The sequence below is a fragment of the Lagenorhynchus albirostris genome, chromosome 9, assembly GCF_949774975.1.
Source record: "Lagenorhynchus albirostris chromosome 9, mLagAlb1.1, whole genome shotgun sequence".
In the NCBI taxonomy this organism is placed as follows: Eukaryota; Metazoa; Chordata; class Mammalia; order Artiodactyla; family Delphinidae; genus Lagenorhynchus; species Lagenorhynchus albirostris.
Genome location: NC_083103.1, coordinates 43595751 through 43610714, shown reverse-complemented (window position 1 = coordinate 43610714; position 14964 = coordinate 43595751). Strand labels below are relative to the sequence as shown.

General features: G+C 34.8%; 1 protein-coding gene across 3 annotated transcripts in view; it reads left to right on the top strand.

Moving 5' to 3' along the window:
• USP47 (ubiquitin specific peptidase 47) overlaps window positions 1-14964 on the top strand; it is a 120837-nt gene that overhangs the window by 48625 nt on the left and 57248 nt on the right. For 2 of the 3 annotated variants that reach the window (XM_060159654.1, XM_060159655.1), the window contains 5 exons: window positions 2467-2580; window positions 3989-4127; window positions 9277-9373; window positions 13386-13531; window positions 14084-14163. In XM_060159654.1, coding sequence (XP_060015637.1) covers window positions 2467-2580; window positions 3989-4127; window positions 9277-9373; window positions 13386-13531; window positions 14084-14163 — 576 coding nt within the window. The remainder of the gene's footprint in view (window positions 1-2466; window positions 2581-3988; window positions 4128-9276; window positions 9374-13385; window positions 13532-14083; window positions 14164-14964) is intronic. The other variant, XM_060159656.1, reaches the window with a different exon arrangement.

Sequence of the window (14964 nt, the reverse complement as noted above, 5' to 3'; positions counted from 1 at the left end):
TTAAATATAATCTTAGCTCTCAGATATTGGACTAATTTATTTTCTTAACACAAAATTTCATACTTCTCTATCTCCGTGTTTTTGCTTATGTTACCTCTTCCTGTCCTATACCATTGCTGCTCTTAAGTTTTCCAGGAAAATACCTTTAAAGGCAAATGAATGTGTATCCTGATCGTATTTGGAGGGCATAGTTTTAATTGGCTCTGCAGAAGAATAAAAGATGTTGGGTGTTGCTTGATTTGCCTTTAAAATTGATGATATTTTGCCTTCTATTCCATAATATATTTATGATTTTTTAAAATGTAGAACTAGTGTTTTTAAATGGGAAAAGAATCTGAAAACGAATAGCTATATGTACAACATATGTATAATCGAATCACTTTGTTGTACACCTGAAACTAACCAACATTGTAAATTAACTATAATATAAAATAAAAAATTTTTTAAAAGTCTACTTACAAAAAAAAAAAACCCTAGTGTTTTAAATTAGCCAGCTTTCCCCCTCTGAAATTGGGCAGTAAAATTGGTAGTCCAACAAGTTATACAAAGAGAAATGATATTTAATCTGAAACTTTGAATATTCTCTTTTACATTACTGTATAACTTCTAGTGTTGCCTCTTTTTCGATTTAAAGGATAGTTCTATACTGTCTGCCCAAGTCCTGTTTATCTCTTACTTTTAAGAAGCCTTACTTGATGTTTCTTCATGCCACTTTAAAAGTAATCTTTCTCTTTGTTCTCCTATTGCACTTTTTATTCTGCTATGCCACTTATAGTCTTTTTATCATAGTTGTTATTCATTTGTGTCTTTCCACTTGATAGAATATATTTTGATGTCTAGGACCTCATAGTATTAGTTTTGTATCCTCCAAAGATACTATCCCTAGGCACTCAAAAAGTGTTTGTTAAATTAACATCTGCTATAGCACTATGCCAGGATTAAGTATTTTTCTTTCTTCAGCTGTGACTATTCTTAAGTACTTAATTTTTGTGTCTTAATATGCCTACCGTACATTTCTATGAGTATACTCTTACCTGCTTACTGTACAATGCTGCATGTATGCTGCTTTGAAAACCTGATTCATTTATCTACTCACCATCTCATACACACAGACACACATTTATTGAGGTAAAACCCCTATGTGTTCTAGCTGTATCATCTGATCTTTTATGCCTGAGAGACGCTGAGAGATCTGGTTCCTGCCAGAGAATATAAGGGACCCAAAGATACCTTTCTTCCTTTCAAGTGGCTTCTCTTAGCTTCTGGTTCTCTGTCCTGTTTTTCTCATGGATTTCTAGATGTGATCCAAAGTGAGATGATATGTTTATTTTATTAACACTTATTTTGTGCTTACTGTGTAGCTAGTATTGTTCTGATACTAGACTTTATACAAATATAACCTCATTTAATCCTTTTAACCACACTATGAGGTAAGTGCTATCCCAGCCTCGTAGGTGAAAAAACTGAGTCATGGGGAAGTGAAGTAACTTGCGCAGAGTCACACAAATAGCAAGTGGCAGAATCTCTTATAGTTAATTTTTTTGTCCTTAATACCTGTGCTTCTATATAACATTCATTTTGTAAGAAAGGCATCTCCATAAAGTAAGTCCTTCTAAGGAGATATTCCTCGTGTCTTTGAAACATTAAAAACATTTCTTAATGAACAAAATAGTTTTAAAACAAAAGAATAGGGCATTCATCCCATCCCTCATTTTTCTCAACAGTGGCCTGGAATGTTGGGTGAGTATGGCTTGGAGCATGCAGAGCTCTGTCTCTCATCCACCAACTGGAATGTATCAGAATGACAGCCAGGTTTTAAATTGCCTACCAGATAAAAGAGTTAGGTGAAGACTAAACATGTTAGATGTTTAGTTTTCAAAGGAGTGATCACTTCTATCACCCTGGGATCCTCTGAATCCTGACAGTGGACTTGAAATAGGTATCATTTACTAGGACAGGCTTTTCCTTCGAGGGTCTTTCTGAAGGTGCCCATTTTTCAATGTTACATAATTGTTTGGGTTGGGTTGCTTAGTGTGTTTCCTTATGTGGGAATTCTCATTATATTCCTATATCAAAACATGTTTTTACAGTTTTTAGTGATATAAAATAATCTTTAGTTAATTTTCATGAAAACCCATTGAATACTATATTGCATACATTTTAGAGAACATCAAAACAAATGTTTACAATACTTTTTTGTGTAGTACTTCAGTTTTTTAGATGTTGGGAAATGTGAACAGCTGGGATACCTGTCAGTATATGCCCTGTCACTGGGCTTAGCCATCCCAGTTCCTGAATAGATGAGTTAATTCCAAGCCTAGATTAACAGAATTTCTCAGAATCTTCATTTAAAAAAATACTGTTTAAGCCCAATAATTGTAGATATGTGTCTATTTACATATTACTTGTTTTATTATTATAATTAATGTTTCTCATAATCTGAGATATCTTATTTTATGCCTGTAGGCTCCACTGGATCATACCAGTGACAAGTCTCTTCTTGATGCTAATTTTGAGCCAGGAAAGAAGAACTTTCTGCATTTGACAGATAAAGATGGTGAACAGCCTCAAATACTGCTGGTAAACGCTTTAGAAAGCCCTATAGTCATAATTTTTGTGCACTGTCACCTACTACTTGGGAAGCAGTTTTCCAAAGGAAGGAGGAGAGATGTGTTTTGCAATTTATGTATAATAAATTATTTTTCTGTTTTCTGTTGGCTTGTATGTATGTTAACGTGGTTACACTGGGCATCCATAGCACTTTGTGTATATAGTCTCTTGCCACACTGAGAATCACCACTAGAACAGGGATGGGGATGGGTCTAGGATCTCCTACTGTGTTTCAGTGGCCTTTTGTTTGGTTAAGCATTTGCTTGGTTGGTGTAAATCTTCGGCAGTTTTGCCCAGGTTTTCTGGTAGAGGAACAGACCCCCAGAATTATCTACTCTGCTGGTTTTGCTCTCACTCCCCGTCCCCCACCCCCCATTTTTTTTTGGAATGACTAGTTTGTAAATTCTATGCTTTATTTCTGTTCTTTTAGTGTTTGCTGCAATTCATATTTCAATAGCCTTTCCTGTCTGGTTCAGTGGCTTTAGTGATTGTCAAATCTAGTAACTCCCAATTTGAGAGAGATTCATTGAAAAAACCTGGTCTGATTTACCTTGCTGCTTTACAGACTGAGGAAACTCACAGAGTTTATGGACTTTTTCAGAACGCTTCTCTTTAATGAAACTTTCCTCAGGAAAAGTTCTTCTGTTTGATGCTTTACATTTAGAAGTCTATTGTGAATTAGAATGCCTCTCTGGACAGTAGACAGTAATTAAACACAGGATATCCATACAGAAGCAATGCCAGAATATGTTCTGACTTTCCTTAATCTCATTGTTTATTTTTATGACATCATGAGAAGATTTTGATTAGTCTGACATTGAAACTAAATTAGCTATTAATTTGGGGATTCATGTTTTAAAATGCTTAGTAATTAGTCTTCAGCTCTTAGTTGCTTGTGCTGATTTTATATCCCTTACTCCTTTTGGACATCTTCCTCATTAATAGGAAGTTTCTTATTGGAGACAATAGGAGACTATCCATTTCATTCAATACTTATTGAGTGTCCCCTACCTTTCAGGCCTACTTAGCAAGGGTGATGTAAAAATAAATGATAAACTGTGTCATTAAGGAGTTCACAATTGTACTCTGATTAATTAGTACCAGAAATCTCTCTCATGTAAACAAAATTTGAAAAAGAATTAAATAAATTTGAGAAAGTAAGAACTTTGGAAGGAGACCTAAGCATTTTTCCAAAGTGTGTTATATTGGGCATCTTTCAAACCTTCTTACAGGAAATAGTGAGGGTATATACTTTGAATGTCTTGGTGGTACCAGTAATGCCTTGTCTTTTTTTCATTGCCTCAGGAATTAGTATGCCTTTTTTCATTGTTTTAGCAATATTTACCACTCAGTAAATATTGGTTATGCTACATTTTAGGAGGATTCCAGTGCTGGGGATGACAGTGTTCATGACAAATTTATAGGTCCACTTCCAAGAGAAGGTTCTGTGGGCTCTACCAGTGATTATGTCAGCCAAAGCTACTCCTATTCATCTATTTTGAATAAATCAGAAACTGGTAAGATATATTATTGTTGTCGTTGTTGTATTTTCATAAAATCATAGGGCATTAATCCAGAGTAATCTTAGCAATCTCAAGCCTAATCTTCTCATTTTATGGATTAGAGAAAACAGACCCAGAGCAGGATCACTAGTTAGCAGAAGCAAAGTTAGAACAAGAATGTGGTTTCCCTTTCCCTCAACCCATTGTTAATTTTACTGTATTGTTACTGCCATTATTTAGTAAAAAATATTAAATATTGGATTTTGAAGGAAGACTTTTTCTGTTTGATAATTTTCTATCTTGAATTTAATCTTAAATTTTTGAAGTTGACTTCCTCTGGAAAGGAATGTATCTCCATGTGCATTGGAATAGACTATGGCAGATACTTTCATGTGGAAACAGATGGGCCAGGCTTATTTTATCAGAACTACTGTGTTATCTTCTAGTTTAATCTAATCATATGTTTGAAATTAATCATGTAATTTAAAAATTCCTGTTAGCTTTTTTCTGAATATGTTTAAACCTATATTTTTGAATTTTTTTTCAATTTATTGAGCTAATGGAATTGCTTTATTTATGCAGTTTTATATTTATATATGACTGGTTAATTGCCTGAAAATATAATCTGGATACTTTCACATATCATTTTATCTTAAAACAAACATTTTCAGTAGGTAGTATTCGTGTTAAAAGAAATGGAAACAGGCTTAGAGAAGCCTTTGATTATATAGCTAGTTAATGGTATTTCATGTTAGGTATGGCTTCAGAGTGTTTACTCTTAGAACTTTAAAACAGAGATGACTGTAAATATTAGACACAAATATCTATTATAAAAAGAAAACTGTAGAGTAATATTGTAGATACTGTTTTAATTTGTTCTGTAATCTTCCACTTACTATATTTTGTAATTGAAATGTAGAATAATTTCCTCATAGCTAATCTTTTGTACAGGCTTAATGGTGTATTTGTTCTGAAAATGGTAAAAGCTGGTCGTGTTTGGTATTTAGGATCATTTATGTCAATAGAACTTTTTGCAGCAAACTACCAAGAATAAAAGAGAATGACAAAGTATCTTTTCTCATTATACTGTCTAGAGTATAGTGACTCTCAAATTTTTATTTCTTTAAAAATCATTTTGAGATACTTGTTAAAAATGTAGGTTCTGAGGCATTACTCCTCCAAATACTAAGTTAGTTAGCTCTGCAGTAGACTGGATAAATTGCATTTTTAAAAAAATAGATACCCTAGATTATTATGAGATAGTTGGAATACTTAGAGAAAGTTCCAGATTTAACAAGTCAGGATTCTTGAAATTTTTGCTGTGTATTCTGACAACCAACTCAGTCCTTATGCAAGAAGTATTTACAGAACTCCTACTTTGTGCTGAGTACTGTATGGCTCTCTGATGCCTGTAAATTCCTAGAAACTAAAGCATACTTTAAAAAAAAAGTTCTCCTATAATACGAATGTAATACATGTTCATTGTCATATTGTAAAATGAAAAAAGTGGAAATCACTGACAGTACTATTAACAGAAACTGCTTTAATGATTTTGCTTATTTTTGTCTTATCTTTCCTTCATCTGAATGCTTTTAAGAAAATGGGGAAATCATGTTGCAAGCAGACTTTTAATATATATTTTTTCGTGTAATACTATATGAGGAGCATGTTTCAATGTTATTAAATAGTATTTTAATATGGGTTTTAAGTGGCTGAAGAATAGTGTTTCATTATATGATTTAGATAGTTAAACTGTAATTATTACCTATGTTATGATGAACATACTTATACATAAGTTTTCATTTTCATCTGTGATTATTCCCTTAGAGTAAGTTCCTAGAAATTGAATTACTAAGTTGAAATTTATGAAAAATATTTTTAGAGGACTTTGATATACATTGCCATGTAATCATAGTCTTCATTCCCAACTATTGTTCCTCATACAGCTCTTTTCCCTACCAGTACATTTTCCTCCGGTGTTCTGGGGTACTGCCTTTGTGAATTAAAATAATCTGTACACGGGCTTTCCTGGTGGTACAGTGGTTGAGAGTCCACCTGCCAATGCAGGGGACACGGGTTCGTGCCCCAGTCTGGGAAGATCCCACATGCCGCGGAGCGGCTAGGCCCATGAGCCATGGCCGCTGAGCCTGCGCGTCCGGAGCCTGTGCTCCGCAACGGGGGAGGCCACAACAGTGAGAGGCCCGCGTACCGCAAAAAAAAAAAAAAAAAAAATCTGTACACATCCAAAGGAGCTGGGGTTCAAAAAGTGTTCTTTTTAAAAAATATTTATTTATTGTTTATTTGTACCAGTTCTTAGTTGTGGCACACAGATCTTTGTTGCTGCATGCGGGATCTTCATTGTGGCACACAGGATATTTAGTTGTGGCATGTGGGATCTTTTTAGTTGTGGCATGCAGGATTTAGTTCCCTTAGTTCCCTGACCAGGGATCAGACTCGGGCCCCCTGCATTGGGAGTGCGGAGTCTTAACTACTGGACCACCAGGGAAGTCCCAAAAAGTGTTTTGTTACTGACTACTGAATTTGCATTCTCCTTAAGAAATTATTGTAAATGTACAAAATGTTTTTATTGAAAAATGCTCTCATGATTTCAACTCAGGGCTGTAAGAAAACATTTCTCCATAATGCAGTGAGGCTGAGGACTTAACATATTCTTTCCTGTTTCCCTTGCCTACCAACTGCTCTGGTAGCCAGCCACTGTTGATAGGAGATGGTTGGGGGTCGGGGGGACTTTAAGGAATAAGGAGTGGATTGAAGGCTGATGTGGACTCTCAGGTGATTAGAAACCACATGACTGAGGTATTTCATCATTTAAAACCGAGATATCTTTCCTTGGGCAGTTTCTTTCACAATTCTTTTCGTTTTATTTTATCTACTTTAGGAGTTGGCCAGTTTCATTCTACTTCATTTGACCTGTTCGAGTTCTCGTTCATTTCTTGTTGGTTCTGTTCATGATTTCTTTCTGCATTTGCCCTCTGCAGAATGGCATGTGTTCTTATGTTCTTCTCCCTTAACTAGCTTGTACTTACAATATTGATTCATAACTATTTCAGATAGAGGACCCACTTGATAACATTTATCATTTGAAATTTGCTGATTTAGACAACGCATAATGACAAAAGATTTCTATTCAATAACATTTTATCTTACTAATCTCACTAAAACCTTCATACTTTTGGAAAATAGTTGTACATTTATTTGAGACACTGTTCATTCTGTTTACATATGGTGCTGAGTCAGGTACAAAAGACCATAGGTTTCTATATGATTCTTATTGCTAGTGGTAAAGTAAACAGCAGTGGCAAAAATTATTACTCCCTCCTTCCCTTAAACCCCTCCCCCGCCACCCTTTTTTAAGCCCAGGGAAGGGAAACAAAGTCATAAATAAATGATACATGATTGGTCTTAAGGTACACAAAGAACAATAGCAGTATTCATTTACCTTTTAAGGCTGCAGGTAGAGTGGTTGTCCCTGACTGTTGAGGAGTTGGGGGAAGGAGATGGAGAAGGGAAATCCCAGGCAGCCTCAGCTGAGAAGAAGGTGCAGGACAACCTGGTCTCCTTGCTTGAGTGCTGTCGTTTATGGGAAAGAGTCCGTTTATATAACCTAAGAATGAAATAATGCTTTTTATTATTAATAATCAGTCCAGATATCTTACAGATTTGTATTACTTGTAAGTCATATGCACTTCTCCCTCAAGTGCACCTGCTGCTATGCTAAGTAGGATAGATAGAGAAATCAGATTTGACCCCTCCCCCCACAGTCTGTTGGGGAAGCCATACAGGTAAATAAACAGTTATAGAACAGAGTAGGACAGGGTGTTGTGAGCACAACTCAGGTGGGGCATGCTGGTTAGGAATTGAAGCAGTTTATAAGTATATAACAATGTAAAGTAAATATATAAACATATATACATAGTATTCTTAAAGATGAAAGGCACTAGAAATCAAAGCTGGAACCTTAGTCCAGAGTGAACGATAGGTAACTACTTGGTCTCTTCTTAGAATTGTACAAGTGCAGATAGCATGGAATCTATTCCTCTTCTCCACAACTGACCAAGGTTCACTGTGCATTTGTTGGTCCTTTCATCACCTTCATTAGCAATATAGTTTATCCACAGTGTTTACCATTTCTTAAGATATTTTTGTTAATTCTTGGGAAATTGAAAAAGTATTTCAAAAAGCTTCAGTGAACGCCTTTGGCATGTATTGAGAAAAGATTTACGTTTTTTTGAGATAACCAAGTCTTTCAGTATTAAGTGGGAGTAAATAAGTTTAATTATTAAGCAATGTGTTTACCACATTTTACTAAAATAATGAGGTATAATAAAATGATGAGGCTGATTTGTGTGCTATGTGTACCTCATAAACTGGGCCTGAAGTCTACTTCAAAGGAGAAGTTCCGAAAATGTTCTCAACAGTGGTAGCCATTTCCAATTAGGTATATAAAACTAAGTACTTAAAATAGTTCACTTGACTTTTGAATGCATGTAGGTTTCTCCTTTCCTTCTCCCCCTCTCTCGGTTCTCCCCTACCTCCATCTCTGAGTTCTCTTCTTACTTTAATAGTCACTCTTTGCATAGCGTGCTGATCTGTGGGATTTCATACTTCATGGGTTTGTTAAAACAGTGGAAGTCACTTTGAGTTTGTATACAGTGAATTTATCTCATGTTGTTAATTCTTGGTAGAAATTGGTTTATGGGGCCTGATGACTGGGATAACTGGTTCGGTACTGTCTTCATTTGTTGGGTATATATGATGTTTAAAGTGAATATGTTTATACTTTTCCATTTTAATACACAACTTTTAGATTTGGTGAACAAAGATGATTTTTGTCAAAAAATACTTTATTAAACATAACCCTCTTAAAGTTTTATTAAATGCTATGTAATATCCATGTGTATCTCTGGACGTATAGCAATATGTCCAAAGATCCTGACTTTTTCTGAGAAATAAGGTTTACATAGTGCACATATTAGCAAAGAGGGCTTTCTTAGGTGCTGTTGAAAAAATTGAAATAATTTCCAACTGTAACCTTAACCTCTCAATTTTTACTGTGTAGTAAATTCTTGTTAAGTTTTCTTTTCATTAATTTTGTGATGTAAATGCTGATTTATGTATATTTGTGTGTGCTTTTTTTTTAAAGGATATGTGGGATTAGTAAACCAAGCAATGACTTGCTATTTGAATAGCCTTTTGCAAACACTTTTTATGACTCCTGAATTTAGGAATGCATTATATAAGTGAGTATTCAAAAAAATTCTATAAATAAAATTGATTTAAGAATGAAAATATAGTTTTTAACTAATTAAGTCTGTCTTCCTTCTTGCACTTATTTGTTAAGTTTGGGGCATCTCTCACTTCTTAAAACATACCTTGAATAGTAAATAAGGAAAGGATCTTATGAGAGACAGCATATGAAAAATTTGTGGGGAAAGAGAATCAGAAGTGCATAGACAGCAAAAGGATAAAATTGATAAGATTTATGTTTAAGAGAAATTATTGTATTTAAGCTTCCTCACTTTTAGCTTTAATGCCTTTGTGAAGAAATAAGTTATCTGCTTTTGGAGATAATCTGGATGTGTAAACCATATTCTTTTTTTCCTCCACCTCTCAATTTAAGAAACAAAGTTGTCTTTTTAAACTTGCAGATTTTGTTTTTTAATTAAAATACAATGCAGCTGTTCCGGTGTTGTGTGTGTGTGCGCGTGTGCGTGTGTGTGTGTGTGTGTGTGTGTATTAGAGAGAGAGAGAGAGAGAGAGAGAGAGAGAATGTATTTTTAAAAGAATGTATATATATCAGATACTTTAAAATGCTCTATGGAGGAAGTCCATATTTAAATAAACCCTAAAGTCAGACATTTATTTTTATGAGTATCCTATTATAATACATTTAATACACTCTCACTTTGTGTATTTCTTTACAGTATACATAACTTATTTTTTAAGACATTTTAAAGTACAAATAAACTGATTTTTTTCTCCTTTTTGTGTTACTTTTGAGTAACATCTTTGTAATTACTGTAAATATGTATTTAAACTATTTTTGGAACTTTTGATATTACAAACAACATTATATTACCATTGCATTCATATGTAAGCTCATCATCTGAATTTACTTGTAAAAATTGGCCTGTTTTTCATTCAGCAAGTATTTGTTACCTAGTGTTTATATGCTAGGCATTTGGTAGAGAGAGATGAAGTTAGAAATAAGATCTTTGTTTTTAAGTAATTTACAGATCTCTTCACAGTAGCAATATATGTATGTATAAAATAGTTTAAATAACATTTAAGGATGGCTAAATACCATGAGAGTTTAGAGAGAAGGGAGATTAATGAAACTTGGAGAAGTGGCTTAGAAGAGCAAGTAGAACTTGAGGTAGGTCCTGAAGATAGGTATGGTTTGGCCAGGTAGAGACGAAAAAGAGGGCCTTGTAGACAGGAGGACTTTCAAGAGCAAAACTGAGTAATAGTAAGTGCTACCTAAATGTTTGTTATTGTTAGTTTGTATCAGGTACTGTTCTGAGCACTTTACATATAGACTCATTTAATTCTCATGGTAACTGTATGAATTATTGAATACATGCTGTTATCCACATTTTACAAAGGAGGTAACTGAAGACACAGAGAGGTTAAATAGTTTGCCAGAGGCCACACTGCTAGAAGTAGCAACCCACTAGATGCCAGAATTTCCGTTACCCTATTCGACCTGTATTGTAGTTGATGCCACTAAGTGCGATATATTGCAGGGGCCTCCAGGAGATCTGCTTAAATGGAGTTTTTGTCAGAAGAAGATGGAAGATGAGGTTAATAGATGAAATCTAGAGCTTGTCCTCAAAACTAGAACAAACTCAGTAGTCCATGATAATGTGCCTTCTCTGGGGAGTGTTGCTTAGGAACAGGAACCCCAGGAGCTTAACCATGAGTTCCACCCTGGAAGAGGTCCGTAAACATATAGCTCTGTGGAAAACAGTAAGAGCATAGCCAGATTGATTGATTCAGCAAACATATGTTGCACACTTATTGTGTGCCAAGCACTCTTTTAGGCACAGAAATTACAGTGGTGAATAAGACAGAGTCCCTCCCTTAGACCTTCTGTAGGTCAGCCAATAGAATGAGCTCATTTCACAGTCATGTATGCCATGAAGAAAATCACGACAGTATGGAAAGAATAACTGTCAAGACGTAGGGTGAGTAGTTACGGAGGGCCCCTCTGAGGAAATACCATAGAATAGACTTGACAGGAGTCAGTCCTGTGAAGATACAGGAGAAGAACATTCAAGGCAGAAGAAACCGTAAGTGCAAAAGCCTTTGAGGAACAAAAATCCATTGTGACTGGAGCCCAGTGAGTGGAGGGGGAGTGAGAGATAAGATTAAAGAGGATGCCTTAGAGATTGTAAAAAGAGAATGAAGCTTTTTGCAGGTGGGGAAACAAAGCCCAAGAGCCTGATGGTGTTTCATAATGTAGAACTAAGGAAGGAATGGCTCCTTTAAGAAGCTGGACCTCGCTGGGCTACAGACAGGGTAGCACTAGCATGAAGGATAGAGTTCTGTTTGTTTATTTTCTTCACTTGCTACATAAGAGCCGGAGAGAACCTACCACTTTAGGTGTGTAGGCATGAATTATGGAAAATTTCAAAATATTAAAAAATAGTGAAATAGTATAATGAATCCCTCTGTACCCATCACCCATTTTTGGATATTATCAACTCATTATCAATCTTTTTTGTCTATAATCCTCCATTCTGATTATTTGGAAGCACATACCCAATCATATCATCTGTAAATTATATCTCAGGTCACTGCTAAGATTTCCCTGATTGCTTCATAATATCTTTTTTAAACATTCTGTTCAAATCACTATCTAAACAAGATCTGTGCATTGAAATTGATTGATAAGACTCTTAACTTAGAAATGCAAACCAAAACTACAAAGAGGTGTCACCTCACACTGGTCAGAATGGCCATCATCAAAAAAAATCTACAAACAATAAATACTGGAGAGGGTATGGAGAAAAGGGAACCTCCTGCACTGTTGGTGGGAATGTAAATTGATACAGCCACTATGGAGAACAGTATGGAGGTTCCTTAAAAAACTAAAAATAGAACTACCATACGGCCCAGCAATCCCACTACTGGGCATATACCCTGAGAAAACCACAATTCAAAAAGAGTCATGTACCACAATGTTCATTGCAGCACTATTTACAATAACCAGGACATGGAAGCAACCTAAGTGTCTGTCAACAGATGAATGGATAAAGGTGTGGCACATATATACAATGGAATATTACTCAGCCATAAAAAGAAACGAAATTGAGTTATTTGTAGTGAGGTGGATGGACCTAGAGTCTGTCATACAGAGTGAAGTAAGTCAGGAAGAGAAAAACAAATACCATATGCTAACACATATATGGAATCTAAAAAAAGAAAATGGTTCTGAAGAATCTAGGGGCAGGACAGGAATAAAGACGCAGATGTAGAGAATGGATTTGAGGACACGGGGAGGGGGAAGGGTAAGCTGGGACGAAGTGAGAGAGTGGCATGGACATATATACACTACCAAACGTAAAACAGATAGCTAGTGGGAAGCAGCCACATGGTACAGGGAGATGAGCTCAGTGCTTTGTGACCACCTAGAGTGGTGGGATAGGGAGGGTGGGAGGGAGATGCAAGAGGGAGGGGATATGGGGATATATGTATAGGTATAGCTGACTCACTTTGTTGTATGGCAGAAAGTAACATAACATTGTAAAGCAATTATACTCCAATAAAGATGTTAAAAAATAAAGAAGACTCAACCTATTGACTTTTAATCCTCTTCGATCTTATTTCCACATTGCAATTTATTCCTTGAATATATATATATATATATCAAAAACTGATGGCATTTTTCCTATAGTTTTTCACAGTTTGCATTTCAATGGTTGAGTGTCATTTAATATTCTGTTCCCTGTATTTTTATGAGTTAATAATTAGGACAAGAATCTTGACCAGATTCAAGTTCATCAATTACTTTCAAATGACCTTTGCGTTTTATTCATGTTGCCTTCTTATGCCTTTTCTTGTGAAAGTCTAACTTTTTTCTAAATTTATGAATTAGAGAAAGACTAATGTTTCATTAGATATTAATAGCTTCGGTTAATATCCAAAGCCCTCAGAGTTAACATCTTAACATTTGTTATGATAATATTAATTATGCTTTAAAGAATAAAGATATTTTGTAGATAATTTTCAAACATTTCATTTCAATAGGTGGGAATTTGAAGAATCTGAAGAAGATCCAGTGACGAGTATACCATACCAACTTCAAAGGCTTTTTGTTTTGTTACAAACCAGCAAAAAGAGAGCAATTGAAACCACAGATGTTACAAGGAGCTTTGGATGGGATAGTAGTGAGGGTACCAATTCTCTTATAATGATAAGTATTTGTAATAGTCAAAGGAATTTTGAGACCGTATTATAAACAAATGACACATATTAACATCTTAATTAACTTTACCTTAAACCTTTTGATTGCTTTTTGCTGGCATTTAAAAATAACTTATTTTGAAAATTTAAGCTCTGAGGCATAAATTTTTGATCAATTAAAATTTTCTTGTAAAGTAAGTTTGGTTATACTCTATTTTTATGTACTCAAGCTAAAATTTTAAAAGGGTGTTGGCTTAGATTTTTATTATCATATTTCTTGACTCTACAGTGAAAAATAACAAAAATAGCAAATATTGTAGCACTATAGAGCATATGCTATTTATAAAGTGATGAGCTCTTGTGATTCTTTTCCTTGTGATTGCCTTTTTATGACTATAATGTATATTTTGTGTTCTTTTTAAATTTAGCATTATTTTATGTAGACTTTTCCATATTTCTGACAATTTGCTTTTAAACAACAAATTAATGCTACATTACACTAAGTTAATAGCTCTTTTTAATTAAATTTTATCTTAAAATAGCTTGGCAGCAGCATGATGTACAAGAACTGTGCAGAGTCATGTTTGATGCTTTGGAACAGAAATGGAAACAAACAGAACAGGTAATTTATCTCTCAGGTTGAGGGGAGTGTTTTCTAATAAATTATTCATTACCTTACAGTGACTTTATTCTATTGGAATGTTTTAAAACTTGGGCATTAGTCCAGTTGTCAAAGTACTGACAGTTTCCTCATCTTTAAAATAAGTTGGGCCCTGTGATCTAGATGATCTCTGTTTAGCTAAGAACTAGGTAATTCATACATGTGTGTGTGTTTTGGGGATGATTTTTGGACAGTATTTTCAGATATTTGCTAAGTAAATTAGATGGCTTATCTGTTACACATTATAAAGTATACATTGTAAAGTATATTCATCTAGCATTACCTTCTTTTTGACCAGTCAGGTATAGGCATGCTTTTGACACCTAGGATCCTTGTTAATCTGACCCTATTCTTCTTATCCAGTGGAAGGAGGAACAGGTTAGAAGTGGGAGAATATTAGATATATCATTGGGGTGAGACATAAGGCTGAACTGGATGGGGCTCAGGACTCAGTACAGAGGAGGGTTTATGCTAGGTGTAGTGATAGAAGATCACTAGAGGTAAAAAGGGGGAAGAATCTGGAAGGTAGCCTGGAGGATCTACTCTCTGATTGGAACTATTATGATGGCTTGGACTAAAGTTTTTCAAACTAGATTGTGATCCATTCACTTATGAAATAAATTTAGTGAATCAACACCAGCACTTTAAAAAAAAGGAATAAAATTGAAAAGTATAAGAGAAGCATCACATAAGTAAGGGTAAGTATTGTTTTATGCAACTTTTGTTACAGTTATATGTATTGGGTTGCAGTGTACATTATTT